General features: G+C 42.6%; 1 protein-coding gene across 1 annotated transcript in view; it reads left to right on the forward strand.

The window, feature by feature from the left end:
* Window positions 1-8,503, forward strand: part of LOC124622546 (nose resistant to fluoxetine protein 6-like) — a 381,634-nt gene extending 373,131 nt beyond the window's left edge. The window contains exon 14 of the mRNA XM_047148283.1: window positions 7,949-8,503. Coding sequence (XP_047004239.1) covers window positions 7,949-8,094 — 146 coding nt within the window. The 3' untranslated portion in view covers window positions 8,095-8,503. The remainder of the gene's footprint in view (window positions 1-7,948) is intronic.
* Window positions 8,504-11,985: the final 3,482 nt, after the last annotated feature.

An 11,985-nucleotide genomic window follows, 5' to 3' on the forward strand; every position in this document is an offset into this window, starting at 1 on the left:
GGAGAGAATTACCATAGATGAGGACTTCTTCCATATACTGTTCTTGATGCCAATGGCAAGTGGACAAAATACGGAAATTATTTTCTTTCATTGTTCTGTAAAAGGCCTACGTAGTTTTAGGCCAGTAATATTAATTTCATAATACATGTCTACTTATTACTATACAATTTGTACTTTTGTGGAAGTCAAATTAGTATCACTCTACAAGGAAGATTATTTTTATTTTTATGGGAGGTCAGATGCATATCACCCTCCAATGATGACTATTTTTATTGTTATGGGACGTCAGATAAATATTACCTTCCAAGGAAGATTATTTTTAGACATCAAATTCACAAACCATAGTAAGTTATCAGATGATTTACGTAAGAAACTTCATCCTGGTGCTGCCGTTCCGCCTAGGTTGTATGGTTTGCCTAAGTTGCATAAGGAAGGGGTTCCTCTACGCCCTATTGTTAGTAATTTGGGTGCACCGACCTATAACCTGGCAAAGTATTTATCATCTGCTCTCAGTCCATTTGTTGGCAAATGTGAACACCATATATCCAGTTCGGTGGATTTTATTCGACGATTGGGATCTTTGAAGTTGAGTCCTTCAGATCTGTTAGTGAGTTTCGATGTGGTATCCCTTTTTACACGAGTTCCTCTGGAAGAGTCCCTTAGTTTGATCAGTGAAAAACTGGATGAAGAGCGGGTGAAGCTTTGTCGTCATGTGCTGACCTCCACGTATTTTTTATTTAACGGTAACATTTTTGAACAGAATGACGGAGTGGCTATGGGTAGTCCTTTGTCACCCATAGTCGCCAATTTATTTATGGAGGACTTCGAGGCTATGGCACTGAGGACTTCAGCTTTGCAACCAACGTGCTTCTGGAGATACGTGGACGATACCTTCTTCGTATGGCCGCATGGACGTGATGCTCTTAACAGGTTTTTGGACCACTTCAACTGTCTTCATCCCCGTATCAAATTTACTATGGAGGTTGAAAATGATGGGATGCTTCCATTTTTAGACGTTATGGTTTATAAAAAACCAGATGGAACTTTGGGACACAGCGTTCACCGAAAGCCGACACACACAGATTTGTATCTGCACCCTAAGAGTTGTCATCCACCACACCAACGTAGTGGCGTCCTTAGGACTTTGGTACGGAGAGCATATGCCATTTCCGACGCAGACAGCTTAACCCAAGAACTTGAGCATTTGATGACTGTTTTTAAGGAAAATGGATACACCGAGAAACAGATTCGTCGGGCTATGGAATTTGGAACGTCTCCGGATGTGTCCGAAGAGGAACATAGATCTGTGGCCTTTCTTCCTTATGCTGGAGGCTTATCATTTAAGATTGGACGAATTTTAAGGAGTTTTAACATTAAGAGTGTGTTCCGTCCACCCTCTAAGATTAGGGCTCTGCTCGGCTCTGTGAAGGATGATTTGGGACTTAAGAAACCCGGGGTGTACAAAATCCCGTGTCAATGTGGGAAAGCTTACGTTGGCCGTTCTATTCGCACAGTGAATGACAGGTGTGTGGAACATCGCCGTCACACGAGGCTACAACAGCCGGAAAAATCGGCCGTAGCAGAACACTGCCTGAATGAGAGACATAAAATGAAATTTGAGGAAACTGTTATAATTGCCAACATTTCCGGTTTTTGGAATAGTGTGTATAAAGAGGCGATCGAAATTAGGTTGGCTGATAATTTAATCAACAGGGACAATGGGTTTCCTCTTAGCAAAACGTGGAATCCTGTATTATCTCGCATCAAAACTGAACGTTCTTCGATGCCGCCTTGATTGCGATATATCGTTGCCAGCAGTGTTTCACTAAGGGCGGCGCCACCTCCCTGTTTTGGAAGTCAGAAACCGTGATGGGCGGCGCATGCGCCGTGTACTGAACGGTGACCTATATAGGACGTCGAATTGCAATCTTGCGTCAGTTCTCAGCGGGACTCATCAGCAGAAGCAGCATTTCCTGAGGATGGCGAACAGTTGGATCGCCGAAATATCGAGTCAAGTTGATTTTAGGATCCGGCAGCAAACCCGAAAAGACTTTCAAGACTTATTACGCCGGGAAAGCCTACGTAGTCACATAGTAAGTTATATATTGAAGAGAATATCGAAAAAATAAAATAATAAAATATAATTTAATAGAAAAACGTAAATAATGCACGAGACATTTGGGACGCAATAAAAAAAGGCTGCGGTGAAATTCGATCCGACTCATGCAACGCCTACCAGTACAGTATACTGACACGCTACCAAGGAGATACCGGACCTCTTCTTTTCAGTGTAACGGTCGAAGGCCTACCGTAGTTGAAGAACGAATATTAAACTGGAAACAATACATTCTGGAAGGCACGTCCATTCTCTTGTGTAAATCAGGCTGAAGTGTTTAGAAAAATATGCCATTCAGCTGATAACTTTTTTCTTAGCTGAAAACTGTAGAGACACCAGGTGACAAAAATACATCCATGTTCAATATTTCTACGATGGGTGTTTGTCTAAAGATTAAAGCATTACAAAATAGAAACTTTTGAAAGAATGTGGAACCTAGAAATGTCTACAACTGCACAATTTGTAACGAATTAAGGTTTAAAATATTACATGCGCAAGTCTAAATAAAAAATTACAATCTAGTCCAGCTAGACTCGCACGCTCATCCCTAACGTTCGTAAACGGTCATCCTATCCACTCAGCCAATGAAACAGATGTGAATCTCTTGTCGCTGTAGTAATTCTACCGACGAGTATATTTTTTATTTCAACCGTTTCTATGTGTTCGAATAATGACTTTCAAGAGAAATGATACGATGAGTTAAATTGCAGTGAATTTCGACATTTACTGTAGAGTTGTGAACGCTGGCACTTCTGAACTAGGGCATCCTCACTGCTCTGTTGTTGGAATCTAAATTATTCGGGCAGGTCAATCTTTTTGCTTCTCATTGTGCATCGAAGAAGCCATGATGTAAATAAAACAAACGTTTAGGAGTGGGATTAAAATCAAAGGTGATAGGATACCAATGATAAAATTTTATGCTGATATTGCAGCCCTATTCCAAACGTTTCTTTTGTTTCCTTTACTGCTTGCTCAATGTACAGATTGAATAACGTCTGGAATAGGCTTCAACCCTCTCTCACTCCCTTCCCAACCACTGCTTCCCTTTCATGCCCCTCGACTCTTATAACTGCCTGCTGGCATCTGTACAAATTCTAAATAGCCTTTCGCTCCCTGTATTTTGCCCCTGCCACCTTCATAATTTGAAAGAGATTATTGCAGTCAACATTGTCAAAAGCTTTCCCTAAGTCTACAAATGCTACAAACGTCGGTTTGCCTTCCCTTAATCCATCTTTTAAGATAAGTTGTATGGTCAGTATTGCCTCATATGTTCCAACATTTCTACGTAATCCAAACTGATCATTCAGAGGTCGGCTTCTACCAGTTTTTCCATTCGTCTGTAAAGAATTCGCGTTAGTATTTTGCAACCATGAACTTATTAAACTGATAGTTCGGTAATTTTCACACCTTCGACACCTGGTTTCTTTGGGATTGGAATTACTATCTTCTTCAAGTCTGAAGGTATTTCGCTTGTCTCATACATCTTGCTCACCAGATTGAAAAGTTGTGTCATGGCTCGCTCTCCCAAGGCTATCAGTAGCTCTAATGGAATGTTGTCTACTCCCGTGGCATAGTGTCGACTTCGGTGCTTCACTGCTCTGTCAAACTCTTCACGCAATATCATATCTTCGATTTCATCTTCATCTACGTCCTCTTCCAGTTCCATAACATTGCCCTCAAGTACATTGCCCTTGTATAAACCCTCTATATACTCCTTCCACCTTTCTGCTTTCCCTTCTTTGCTTAGAACTGAGTTTTCATCTGAGCTCTTGATATTCATACAAGTGGTTCTCTTTTCTCCAAAGGTCTCTTTAATTTTCCTGTAGGCAGTATCTATCTGACCCCTAGTGATATATGCCTCTACATCCCTACATTTGTCCTCCAGCCATCCCTGCTTAGCCATTTTACACTTCCTGTCGATCTCATTTTTGAGACGTTTGTATTCCTGCTTCATTTACTGCATTTTTATATTTTCTTCTCTCATCAATTAAATTCAATATATCTTCTGCTACCCAAGGATTTCCACTAGCCCTCGTCTTTTTACCTACTTGATCCTCTGCTGCCTTCACTATTTCACCTCGCAAAGCTACCCATTCTTCTTCTCTGTATGTCTTTCCCCTATTCTTGTCAATCGTTCCCTAATGCTCTCCCTGAAAATCTCTACAACCTCTTGTTCTTTAATTTTATCCAGTTCCCATCTCCTTAAATTCCCACCATTTTACAGTCCCTTCAATTTTAATCTACAGTACATAACCAATAGATTGTGGTCTGAGTCCACATCTGCCACTGGAAATATCTTACAATTTAAAACCTGGTTCCTAAATCTCTGTCTTACCATTGTATTATCTATCTGAAACCTTCCAGTGTCTCCAGGCCTCTTCCACGTATACAACCTTCTTTCATGATTCTTAAACCAAGTGTTAGCTATGACTAAGTTATGCTCTGTGTAAAATTCTACCAGGCGGATTCCTCTTTCATTTCTTACCCCCATTTCATATTCATCTGCTACTGTTCCCTCTCTTCCTTTTCCTACTATCGAATTCCAGTCACCCATGACTATTAAATTTTCGTCTCCATTCTCTGTGGAATAATTTCTTTTATTTCATCATACATTTCATCAATCTTTTCGTCATCTGCAGAGCTAGTTGGCATATAAACTAGTACTACTGTGGTAGGCGTGGGCTATGTGTCTTTCTTGGCCACAATAATGCGTTCACTATGCTGTTTGAAGTAGCTTACCGGCACTCCTGTTTTTTTACTCATTATTAAACATACTCCTGCATTACCCCTATTTTACTTTTGTATTTGTAACCCTGTATTCACTTGACCAGAAGTCTTGTTCCTCCTGCCACCGAACTTCACTAATTCCCGCTATATCTAACTGTAAACTATCCATTTCCCTTTATAAATTTTCTAACCTACCTGGCCGATTAAGGGATCTGACATTCCACGCTCCGATCTATAGAAAGCCAGTTTTCTTTCTCCTGATAACGACATCCTCCAGAGTAGTCTCCACCCGGAGATCCGAATGGGGGGCTATTTTACCTCCGGAATATTTTATCCAAGACGACGCCATCATCATTTAACCATACAGTAAATCCTCATGCCCTCGGGAAAATTTACGGCTGTAGTTTCCCCTTCCTTTCAGCCGTTCGTAGTACCAGCACAGCAAGGCCGTTATGGTTAGTGTTACAAGGCCAGATCAATCATCCAGACTGTTGCCCCTGCAACTACTGAAAAGGCTGCTGCCCCTCTTCAGGAACCACACGTTTGTCTGGCCTCTCAACAGATACCTCTCCGTTTTGGTTGCACCTATGGTACGGTTATCTGCGCCAACGGCAAGGTCCATGGTACATGGGGTGGGGGGTGGGGGGGGGGAGGGCACGGAATGTTAATTAACAATTGACAATAAAACGAAGAATGAAGAATTCATTGAGGACTAGCAGAAATGAAATTAGCGATAAACTTAAGATCAAAGTTTGTGGTTACGAAGTAGACGAAGTTAAGGAGTTGTGCTACATCGGAAACAAAATGACTCATGACGGATGAAGCAAAGAGGACATTAACAGAAGACTAGCACAGGCAAAGAAGGCTTTCCTAGACAAAAGATGTCTTATAGCAAACATCGGCCTTAATTTGAGGAAGAAATTTCGTAAAAAGTTTGGAGAACGCATTGTATGGAAAGTGAACCATGGACTGTGGAAAAACGGTAAAGGATAGGAACCGAAGCGTTTGTGACGTGGGTCTATACTAAGCAGTTGAAAAGTTGGTGGACTGATGTAAGAAATGAGGTTTTCCGCAGAATCTCCGAGGAGAGCAACATGTGAAAAATATTGACAAGAAGAGGGGACAGGACAATGAGATGTATGTTAAGACATCAAGAAATAACTTCCATGTTATTTAACAAAGTGTAGATAAAGACAGAGTTTGGGATAAATCCAGCAAACGACTGAGGACATCTGGCACAAGTGCTACACTCAGATATGAAAAGGTCGATCGCATCAAACCAGTCACGTCACAGATTAACCACACCCCCACCCCAAAAAATAAAAATAAATAAAAAATAAAAAATAAAAGGAAAGGAAACTTACCTATAACATTGTATACGACGTAATCGACTACCTTTCACAGTGACAAGCATTAATTAGCGCTCACTGTCGTTTGTAGCATTACATGTGAGCATCCCGTCGCCCTATTGTTCGTTAGATAACGCACCTTATTTCTCACTCTACCAGCTACTTATCTTGTTGCACCGTTTCCTACTCGCTGCCCTTGTCAAACGGTGATACCATTCCCACACACCTCTTTCTGTGAACGTGAACACAGGGCCATTTGTGCGTTATACTTCTCTTACATATTGCATACGATAGTATAATTGTCTCCACAATCGCACCCGGCAAGAAAACGGCTATTTTTAATTTGTCACTGAAAATACATACGAAGTGTTCCCACGAGTACCAAAAATACAAAAAAATGGTTCAAATGGCTCTGAGCACTATGGGACTCAACTGCTGTGGTCATAAGTCCCCTAGAACTTAGAACTACTTAAACCTAACTAACCTAAGGACAGCACACAACACCCAGCCATCACGAGGCAGAGAAAATCCCTGACCCCGCCGGGAATCGAACCCGGGAACCCGGGCGTGGGAAGCGAGAACGCTACCGCACGACCACGAGATGCGGGCCCCAAAAATACAGCGTGATTCAAAAAGGACTTTAGAATGACATAGAAATTTATTGAGATAACTTACAGAATCGGTATATGCGTCATTTTGTAGCAAACAACCGTAAGTTTGATTCGAATAGTACATCAGTACCTTATTCTGCCACCAGAAGCGCCAGCGTAGTGTACTGTTAAAATAGCTGTTTGCACTGGTGCCGAGCGTGCTCGCTATGTGTTTTGGTTTCTGAAACGAACTTTGCAAAAATTGTTCGGCATAAATTTCTCCCCGAAAACTCTACAGAACCTCCAAGCAGACATCTCATTTCCTCACGGAAGTTCGAGGTTTCCTCGATAACTGCCTTCCAGTATGGTAGATTGGTCGTGAGGGGCCAATCACATGGCCACCTCGCTCCCTAGACTTGACACCAATGTTGTTCTTTCTCTGGAGTTCCATTAAAGACTGTGCGTACGTCCCTCCCCCACCAAACACTTTAGGTGACCTGATAAACCAAATCTTTCTCTTAACTATCAGAGAAACATCTAAACTCAATCATATTTTAGAAATTTCTTGATTAGTTTTTTTTCTGAATGACAACAAATAGTTGCATAGTTTTTCAAGTATTTCTTAAACTGCATGGAAAACACTGCCGGTAATCGTTACATAAAACAGTTTTCTGAATTATCCTTTTTGGTTTGTGATTTGTTCATCAATAGTTTCATAAATAATAAGGCGTCCTTTTATCGCACTTCGTAAAGCTGGAAATTAAGTTGTACGCACTAATCAGGCATTTCTGGGTAACACTGAAGGACAACTGTTACATAATTTCTTGTCATTGTTACATGACCAGTCGCACTATTTAAAAAAGTACTGGATACCACTGACACGTTTCTCCAAGAGCGCTAAGTATGAGGCTACCCCAGAAATGTCTCTTCTGTGTGCATCTGTTACCGCACATCTGCTAGAGCTGCCTGTGCATGTTTCATACAGACTGTTTCTGTCACATGTTTGAGCCACCGGCTAGTTGCTACCAAATCTGCACATGAGAAACAAAGTTCTCAGAATTCACAGACAGATATAGCACGCTTCATTTCTACCCTAAAACTGTAATTCTGCGACGCTGCTACCACTTCATCAGCTCAATTTTTAATGTATTATTTCTCTTTTCCAGGAAGAAAATCGACATCTGCAGGCAATACGACAGCCAGGGACAACCAGGCATTCAGCGCCGATGAACTGCGGGCGCCTGCGATTAGAATTGAAATGGCTTTGCACCCAGCTACGGCCGCCAGCGCCAGGCAAAGGACATCGCCTTGATGACTGATGATTGGTGACTGCTCACATCCACCCGCCAAGTCACGGCAAAGGGTCCTCCTCCCACAAGACGAGAAAACGCTGTTTCTGGCGACACTACGTCCGTGCTACCAAATGTATGCATCCTTTTATAAACTAGCTGTTTATAACGACACAAGGGTGCGCACATTACATTGGATATCTTCCCCTATAGTACGATGCACAGTGAACACTGCAAGTTTTTATAATATTACGTAACACTAAATTCAGTGTCGTAAGTGTCTGTCAGGGTATGGATACCAAGCTGTATCTATATGTACGGCCGGGTTTAGGAAGAAAAACTGTAATCCTTTTCTCCGTTTAAGAACTCTGTACATCAATTTCATCAGCCTGCATGATATGAAATGAGTGAAATAAATGTGTTCTCAACTAACTTTTTTATGTTGAGTTCAAAACTGTTGTCAATTTTATTCTGTCTCGTTCAGTGTTTTGTTGTGTGCATAATGATAAAGGAGAGGTGGACTACAGAGGGGCATGGCAACTGTCATCAAAGGAAAGCTGGACAGGAGCAGAAATGATTAGTGAAGAACTTAAAACAGTAAACTGAAGGTTCACTTAACTTATATTCCTCCATGCACATGAAGACTCGTTATAAAGAAGGTAGCAGGAAATAGAGTCCAGCTCTCAACGTCAACATGGAAGAGGCTTGTACTAAGCACATATTATGGAGTCGTAACAAAGAAGCTCCAAGTGCAGCTGGTGTGAGTGGCTGCTGCCCGCCATACTGTATTGCAGTGGCAGATGGTGTTCATGGTACGTGATGTGTTGGTAAATGTGCCAACACCTTGTAGATAGAGGCGGCCTAAATGCACGGGCGTGAATTCTGGAACAGGATAAGTAGTGAATTCTAATAAGAAAAGTATGCAGCTCCTCGAATACTTAACTTTATTCTATCCTTGTGGTACATCGCTCTTGATAATACAAATAAGACTATCTTCAGATACGGTTAATGGCGCCTTGCTAGGTCGTAGCCATGGACTTAGGTGAAGGCTATTCTAACTGTCTCTCGGCAAATGAGAGAAAGGCTTCGTCAGTGTAGTCGCTAGCAAAGTCGTCGTACAACTGGGGCGAGTGCTATTCCGTATCTCGAGACCTGCCATGTGGTGGCGCTCGGTCTGCGATCACACAGTGGCGACACGCGGGTCCGACATGTACTAAATGAACCGCGGCCGATTTAAGCTACCACCTAGCAAGTGTGGTGTCTGGCGGTGACACCACAGTACGAAGCCACGATCCACTGGAGGTGTGGCTCAGTGTGCAAACATAATTGAGTCTGCCAGATCCCATGCGCCCGCTAGTGGCATCTGATGGAAACTTGCTGTTTCATTGCCAACTGCGACGCCCATGGGTGGTATCGATGTGCGATATCACACTTTCCATAATGGATTATAGATTTTCAATTTTCGGTTTTATCAGGACACCGAGCTGGAAACTCGAAGACACTTTATTTTAGAAGTTTCAAAAAAAGTGATTTTTCAAATTTTAGTTTAAGACATCTGAAGGCCTTATCATAAAGTATTTCATGTAGACTTCGGCTGAAGGCCACATACGGATCACAGAACAACTCAAGGCTTAAGGCCTGGATGATAATAAAGATTTTCAATAGGCAAAATCCCTTTTATTTAAAAAAAATAGTTTAAGCAAGAATCTACAAAATTTTAATTTAAGACGGTTGAAGGCCTTATCTTAAAATTAAAACAAACTAAATTATTAGGCGGCTGAAGTAGTCGTAAGGTTAGGTGAGCTAGGCAGCCAAGAATAAGATTAAGTAATCAGATGGCAGCCCGACCCAGGGACGGCTGAAGGACCGACCAACAACCAAATCAATCCCGCTACGCCGACCAACGGCAAGACAAGGGAAAATATCAGCCGAGGACGAAAATACCAGCAACAGTACGTCTTCAAAATTGGGTCTAAAAACAGCCAAGACACAATAACCACTCAGAAATATGAACAACACCAAAAAGGCTGTCAAACTACGCGCGGTACGGACAGCATCAACATGGCGAGGAAAAACACACTGCGGAACACTACGCTAAAGCCCTCGCCGCGGAGACTTCCTCGCTGCACTGTCCCATCCGACCGACTGCCTACTCCAGTACGAAGATAGCATTAACATAACTGCTCAGTCGAAATTAAACAAGCTAGACACAGTTACACGAAAACACTTCCACAAGAACTCGAACAATCGTAAAAGCAATCACTGTGGAATAACCAGGACAAATGGCAAGTCGACACACACAGAGAACGCGAAGCGGTCGGCGACCAATATACATCGTCCGATGAAACGACCGACCGAACGACCAAACAAGGTCATCCCAACTCAAGTCATGTGTGTCAGCAACAGTCGGGCGAGTATTGGCTGTCCGGACCTCACTGCAGCTCCATCCCAACTCAACTCCACGTCCGTTCGGAACTCGGAGACACAGCGACCTGAACACACTGGCTCGGACCCAACCGTGCAGAGGTAACTCTTGCCCATTGGCGACCCGACAGCTCTAGGTAGGAACCGACCCACGTCCGGCAAGATGACCAACATACACGTTGCCGAATGAGACGACCGACCGAACGACCAACCAACGGTCGTTCCCGCGGCAGTCTCCTTGCGTCGGACAGTACACGTGTGTCGCCAGCGGTCGGCGAGTACTGGCTGTCCGCACCTCACTGGTGCTGCGTCCCGACTCAACTCCGACAGACCACGAGCCGAAAATACTAGCGGTCGCTCCAGAGATAGTATGACACTGCATTTTATCGATAAGCGCTGGTGCTGCCACAACGGGCAAGCAAACCAGCAACTTAGTGACGCCAGTAAATCGAATAAGAAATTAGACGGCGGCACCGCAAGACAAGCTGTCAAGCAATAAACGGCATGAACGCGAGCCGCGCACGGCTCAAGTTGCGTAGCTGAGACAGCAAAAGCATTGGAATATAAAGATTTGGTCAAATCGGACACATTTTGTGTCTGGGACACAAACCATCTTGTGTGAAACTCTTGTAGACCGCAAGACTTCCACAACTACGAGGGTCATTCAGTACTTAAAGAGACAAATTGGTCTGGGGAAAAAACTCTTAATAGGGAAAGTTTGGTACTTTTATGGCTTTAAGTTGGCATCACTGGGATGAGCTCTGATCAGCTGATGTACATACATTGTTTTGTTTATAACCTCAAAAATACATTTCAAAATGGCGATTCCGCTTGAAACGTCCACGCTAGTTGAACAACGTTCTGTTATTCGTTTTTTACTTGCTGAAGGCGAGAGGCCAGTGGATATGTACCGTAGAATGTCTAAAGTTTATAGTGAAGGTTGTTTAATTCGTGCAAATTTTAACAAGTGGGAGCAGTTCGAAAACGGTCGCGACTCGTTGACTGACGAACGCGGTTCTGGCCGACCAGTTGCTGTTTCAACTCCCTCACTTGAAAATCGAATTGATGACATATTCGTGGCGATCGTCGTATGATCGTGGAAATGATAGTTGATAAGGTTCACGTTAGTGCTGGTACAGTTCATAACATTATCTGTAACAAGCTGAAGTACCGCAAAACATGCGCAAGATGGGTCCCAAAGGAGTTGACGCTGCTACACAAGGAAACAAGGTTGATAGTGTGCACAGACCTAATGGAACGTTATGAAATAGAAGGTGAGCACTTCCTCAACAAAATTTTAACTTGTGATGAAATTTGTGTTCGCTATTATGAGCCAGAATCAAAAATCCAAAGCATGGAGTGAAGGCATACCTACTCACCCGTCAAAAAAAAAAAAAAAAAAAAAAAAAAAAAAAAAAAAAAAAAAAAAAAAAAAAAAAAGGAATGAGCAGGAAAAGTCATGTTGACGGTGTTTTGGGATGCTGATGGTC

Source organism: Schistocerca americana, chromosome 7, assembly GCF_021461395.2.
Source record: "Schistocerca americana isolate TAMUIC-IGC-003095 chromosome 7, iqSchAmer2.1, whole genome shotgun sequence".
Lineage (NCBI taxonomy): Eukaryota > Metazoa > Arthropoda > Insecta > Orthoptera > Acrididae > Schistocerca > Schistocerca americana.